This window comes from Coturnix japonica, chromosome 3 (genome assembly GCF_054131305.1).
Source record: "Coturnix japonica strain WE chromosome 3, WE-NBRP24, whole genome shotgun sequence".
NCBI classification, from domain to species: Eukaryota; Metazoa; Chordata; class Aves; order Galliformes; family Phasianidae; genus Coturnix; species Coturnix japonica.
In genome coordinates, this window is record NC_140665.1 from 63113524 (window position 1) to 63119829 (window position 6306).

Here is a 6306-nt window from a genome sequence, read left to right on the forward strand (position 1 = left end):
TGGCAGTCATGTCACTAAGTGAAGGAAATGTGGAAGGAGGTCAGCACTGCACGGCATTAGAGATGACCAAGACTGACCAGATCTTCTCCACTTTCTGCAGCTTCTGGAGTCTGAGTCCCCTACACTCCTGAAGGAGGAGCACACAGTCAGCACTTCTTGGTGTGAATCCAGCAAAGGATCGCAAAAGATGAAGGAACAGGTGCATCTGGTTTACAGTGACAAACAGGGAGCCAAGGTTGGTTAGGCTCAGAAGAAAAGGCTCAGGGAGGTGAGGGATGTCACATCAATGTGATAAACAACCGAAAGGAGGAAGTTGGAAAAAAAAAAAAAAGCCAAACTCTTCCCAGTGGTATTCAGTGAAAGGACAGGAAGGAATGGGCATGAAATACAGGAAATTCAGTTTAAATGTAAAAGATACACATATTTATTTACTGTGAGGGTGGCCAAATGCCAGGAACTGCCCACTGAAGCTGTGGGGTCTCACCTCAGAGACTGTGAAAAACCCATCCAGGCACAGCACTGGGCAGCCTGCAGCAGGCAATTCCTAGAGGTCCTTTCCAAACTCAAACATCTGATAATCTGAAGTTACTCAAACTGGCTCAAGAGTAGACATGGCATAATGCAGTTTGCCAATAGTCCACTACATTTAACCAACAAGTACATAAATAAAGGAAAAAACCTCAATGTTTAAACTTAAAAAATTAAGCCTAACAACACTGCTGTATAACAGGCTTTAGGAATCAAATCATGAGAAACAAGAATTGGCACTATTGGGAAACCATAGTAAAAAGAATCATCGTTACAGTTGGGCAAACAACACTAAGCACTGGTACATCTTTTGCTGAGTCTAGCAAAAGAGTATTAATAAACATAAATTTTGCTAACTTCCTTTTTAGACAGCAGTTATTTAGGCTGACTCAAATCAGGAAGGGATTTGAGGAACATCAAGGAACACTGGCCAAAATGGATAGATAAGATGATGAGCAGACTACTGGGACCAATTAATCAAAACAAAGTTGAAAATTAAGCTTTCCAGTGTGTGTTGCTCCTTCAAAGTCAACTATTAAACTGCACTACACAAAGGTATTAATAAAAAGCTGCCAAGTAAAATATTAGTTTATATAATTAACGCAGAATAGACAGCACAGTTTCATAATGTATGCTATAAAAGCAGCTATACAAATCACGTCATCACACTGTAAAGCATCATTTGGAAATGAAACTCTACCTTTCTTCTCCATATGAAAAATGTTAAAGGAGAATTAAACAGTGCCAAAGAAGGAACAGTGACTAATTGTACGAAAGAAGTACTCCATGTAGAACAAAACTGGAAAGAACTGAAAGGTTTATCCAAGAAAAAGACACTGGCAGACCTGTGTGAAAAAACACACACCAGATGTAAATAACTTCATCTAGAAGTGAGCTGTCAGATCACAGACCAGCAAACCATTTAGGTAAGGTCTGTTCAAAATTAAGATGAAAAAGAAATCTTTCTGCCACTTGGATAGCAGATCAAGATGAATTCTTTGTCCAAATTTATCTAGCCACACACTGCTGCTTCTAACGTGGATTAGAAATCAGAATGCTCAATAAACACATTTTACCTACTTAAGGATGACTACTGCTTAAGGATAACACTGTTCGTTTTAACACTGCCATTTCTCTTATGAATAATAAAAAAAAAAATAAGAGAAGTGTTCAATTTTAGTCTACAGAACCTTTTAAACATGAGGTTAAAATAGCTTAAAAGTCCATTATTTATTTCAGTGCATGTAACTAGATTAACACAGCTGCAGGAAAGGCTGTACAGTATGCAGCCTTTTCAGAAAGATTTAACGTGCAGAGTTGTTAGAGTAGCCAGTCACCTTTAGACTTCTATAAAAGTATGTTCCACATCCATGAAATTAAATTCCTACTTCTAAAGATGATAGAATCATAGAATGGTTTGGGTTGGAAGGGGCCTTTAAGAACATCTAGTTCCAACCTTGCTGATATAGGCAGGGACACCTCCCACAGGACCAGGATCACAAAAATAAAAGGACATCCCCTGTTTCAAGTCCTAAAATGGTACTTACAACTCCACTGAAAAGCTCCACTAGAAATGAACACAAAAATCCGCAAGCAAAAACTTTATACTGTACAGTATGATTTGTTATAGTTCAGAGGTGTAAATGCACATCTTTTACTCAAGTGTGAAGGACAGCCCACAGAAACTCAAAATGAAGCAATGACAAGGTTTGATATGAGTTTGAATATTCCACACCACAGAACTGTACTAGAAGTTCAACAAAAAGAAAGTACTGTCAATGAATCAACCAAATAAGCTGCTCTGATGTCCACATACTCTATTCAATGCCCTGAGCCAATGAACAGTTGTCTACAGATCACTTTGGTTCGATCATTCTCAAGTATCCCACACACCAAATTTCTAAATATAAACATCTTGTTTTGACATCAACTTGTAAGAAGACAAGAAAAAGTAAGGGGCTACGAGATTATCAAGATACGTCTTTTATTGCCATTGTGCTTTCCCACCCAACTTGCTTCTCAAGCACAATGAACAATGCATGGGCTGGTTTCCTGAGACTGCAGGCACATTTTTCTTTAAGTTTTACACTTAACATTAGGAACATTTCCAGAGCTGCACACCAATTAGCTGTGGAACTAAAAGAAAGGAAACTAACAGTGCAATTGTTGGTCTCCTAGCCTATATGCAATAGGCTAGGAGATATAGTATATATATACACTGTAATGCTGTATACAAATTATGTTCAAAGATTTGATCAAAATAAGAGCTGGAATCAGATGGTCTAAGTTTGATGGCTCTGTAACACACAACATGGGTTCTTCCGCCAACAACCATTCCAAATCCAGCAACACTGTTAGTCACAGTAGCTCATCTCATTTAGCTAATGTCCATTCTGCACCCTGAAGATAGGCTGCCCCACCTTTAGATTCGGTTCCTCTGACTCCTTATGTACCAGGCAGAATAGCTTCTTTGGCTACACTTCTCCTCCTTTCTGCCTTCTCCTGTTTTGCCTTTCACATACAAATATCTATCCCTTAAAGAAATAACAAAACATACACCATGCACTACAGTCTAGTCAATTCCTCCCCCCAAGGAAAACATGAAGCAATATACAGCCACTGGCTGAACTCGCACACAACAACTTCAGTAACACCTATACTTCTGGCATCATCTAAGTAAATTCATAATAAGTTTAATTCTGCAGTATTATGGTTAAACTAACACATTCCACAAACACATGGGACCCAGAAGACATTATCTGGAACATTCATACCTCCCAAAAGTCAGCTATCCAGATTGTAAAGCTTCCCCTCCCCCCCCCGAATTATTAGAATATTAAGCTATATATTCCAAAGAAAAAACACAGAGCAAGAAATTGTCCCTGTACTCAGCTTCATTAAAGGTGACTCCTAAGTTTACCTGCCACTGTCAGTTTTAAGTCGCAATTACTTTGAACATTATTACTTCACTAACCAGATAAGTGCCATGATCAACACTATGCGACCCGGGTTTTTTCTAATGCTAATACCAACTTTAGTCATTAGTCATCCTTTTTTCTCTCTACAGCATGTCAGCTAATCCATCAGTGTTCAATAAGAGCTACTCTAAATGCACTCTACCATTTCTGATCACAGCTCGCCTTTATGGCAAGCTAAATACCGCATCATGATTTCAGTTCAGTTTGAGTCTTGCTCCTATTGCAGACAAGATCACAAACAGCAAACAATGAAGTTCAATATTAAGGAACAAAAAGCCCTGTTTGACAGCTGCTGTTTAGTCCTTAAGGAGATTTAGGGCACTCTCAGATATTAGAAGGGCACCCTTTTAGCTGCGGTTCTGCTGCTTAAAGGAGACACTTTTGTATTTGCAGCCCCTCTCTGTCATAAGCACATAGATCATCTATCCAGGATGTGTTTAAGAGCCATTTGGATGTGGTGCTCAGGGATATGATTTAGCAGAGGGTTGTTAGAGTTAGGGTACTATGGTTAGGCTGCAGTTGGACTCGATCTTCAAGGTCTTTTCCAACCTGGGTGATTCTATGATCTAGTCAAGGCAGCTGTTTGATGCCATTTCCCCTGAACCTAAAGTCACCCAGATTAAAAAAGCACAACAACAAGAGTACCTTCAGCATTACCCAAACCATAGCACATCCGATCACAGATAAAACATCAGCTGCAACTTCGATTTGTTAAAAAAAAATGAAGAATTGACACAGAACATGGTGACTGCATCCCCCATCTCAGAGCTTATCCTCCTTTCCAAAACAAGCTGCAAAACAACCAACAGCCAGATCCCTTTTTACTTCCCCCCTCCCTCCACAATTTTCTGAAGCTGAGCAAAGTTTGAAAAACATGGGTGGAGCACACAGCCAAACTCATCTCACTTTAAGACCAGTGGTGCAATTAGTCATCTGGAAGTAGGAGATTACTCCAACCCTCCTCCCGTTGACTACTTTGACTACCGCACTATTATCTAATCAGTCACATTTTTAAGCACAAGGACCCTATCCTGAGTTACTAGAGAACCAGAACCTCAGGGAAAGAAAAATAGCAACTCTGTTTCACAGACTGACAGTGTAACAGACACCTGTGGGTTCCTCATTTCTGACTTCAGCGGCTTTCAGCTCATCCTGCAAGTGTTCCCAACACCTCCTCTGCACAACTGCTCGCTCCTCAATCAGACTGAACAGCTCAAGCATTTGGCTCTGGGTGTTTGTTTCCTCTCTCTGAAATACACCTGGACACTGGGCATCAAGTGCCTCAGCAGCACTTCATAGTTCCAGCTGAAGGACTTAAGAGCTCCATACCCTGTCCATGATCACAAAGTTGAAACACTGGAGTGCCAACACTTAGCGCTTCATAATAACATTCTCAATCAGTTCAGTCAGAACACTCGCCTTGGAAACACTACTTCTGAGATGGGGATTTGGGGGTGAATTAGCTTTGTTTTTCCTCTTACCACTCAACATTAGGCCCAGTTGATGGCAATATTAAAGAAAACAGTAAGCAAAGGGCTCTTAAGAACTCTGTGCTGCAGAAGTTTCCTGGAAGGCTTATCCTTCTGCAGGGATATGTAAATGCTGTACTATTTAAATAAGAAACAGAGCATTAAAAAACCTTTGTTATTTCAGCGTCATTTAAGAAATACTTTGAGTTATGTCTATTATTTGTCATATAAGTCGTTATAATTACCCACTGACTATAGCTGGAGAGCCAAAACCTGCCCGTCCTCAGCTTACACAAGGCACAAAACACTTTCCAAGAAGAACACGTGTGCAACACAGAGCTACCATTGACTTCACGCATACACATGCGGCTAGAATGACTAAGTTCAGTATTGGCAGAGATTTGATGAGCCGCTATTGACCTCCCGAGCTCCGTAAGCACCATTAGCGGAGGTTATAGAGCCGCACATCCAAGCGCTGCGCGGGGCGGCTGTTGACACACGGGCAGCGCCGACCCAATGGCTCAGACCAACCGTTAGGCTCAAAGGGCGGAAGAAAAAAACTTCCTGGGAGCACGCTCACGCCTTTATTTCCCCACAACACGCGGTGCCAGACGGCTAAAAATACCGCTGCGGAGCGCACCTGCTCCTCTCCCGCAGCTCCGCCTCGGGTGCCCAGAGCCGAACGCCGAGCCCCGGCCCCACGCCCGCAGCCCCTCACCTGTTTTGAAGGCCATCTGCTTGTCCTGCCCGCCGCCGAACAGCTCGAGCATGGAGACGAAAAGGACCCCGCACGAGTTCTGGATGCCGAACACGGCGCCGTTGCACCACATGGCGGCCAGCATCACCACCCAGCCCCAGCCGCCCTCGGGGGGCTCGACCGCCGCCTCCCGCGGTCCGGCCGCGCTCTCTCCCCCCGCGCACCGCTCTCCGCCGTTCTCCCGCCGCCCTTCCGTCGCAGTGCTGCCGGAGGCGGCCGCGGGACCCCCGTCGTCCTGAGGCGACGGCTGCTCGCTCGCCGGCGCCATCCTCAGCAGAGCAGAGCCGCTCCTCGCCGCTCCTGTCTCCCGGCAGCCCCCCGCCCGCCTCAGCCTCAGCGGCTGCCCGCGGGAGCTGCTCTCATCCCCGCGGCGCTACTCCGCCCGTGCCCGGCCCTCCCTCCTCGTTACGGCCCTTCCCGCCCCGCGGCCGCCGCTGGATTTTAAAAGGGGGGCTCCCGCGGGGGCGGCAGCGGCGCGAGGCGGCATCCCCCGCTGCCATTGGCTGAGGGCGGGCAGCGCGGCCTCTCTTCCCTCGTGTCCCCCCCCATCCCCGCCCCTCACAGCGCGGGGGGT

The 6306-nt window shown here is 44.6% G+C and overlaps 1 protein-coding gene across 2 annotated transcripts in view; it reads right to left on the reverse strand.

The window, feature by feature from the left end:
- The window catches only part of SLC16A10 (solute carrier family 16 member 10), a 55596-nt gene extending 49448 nt beyond the window's left edge, over positions 1–6148 (reverse strand). The window contains exon 1 of one of the 2 annotated variants that reach the window (XR_014944847.1): positions 5694–6148. Coding sequence is in view for 1 of the 2 variants with exons in the window: in XM_015858607.3 (XP_015714093.2) it covers positions 5694–6000 (307 nt within the window). In the remaining variant the exon portion in view is untranslated. The remainder of the gene's footprint in view (positions 1–5693) is intronic. The other variant, XM_015858607.3, reaches the window with a different exon arrangement.
- Between the last annotated feature and the right edge of the window lie 158 nt (positions 6149–6306).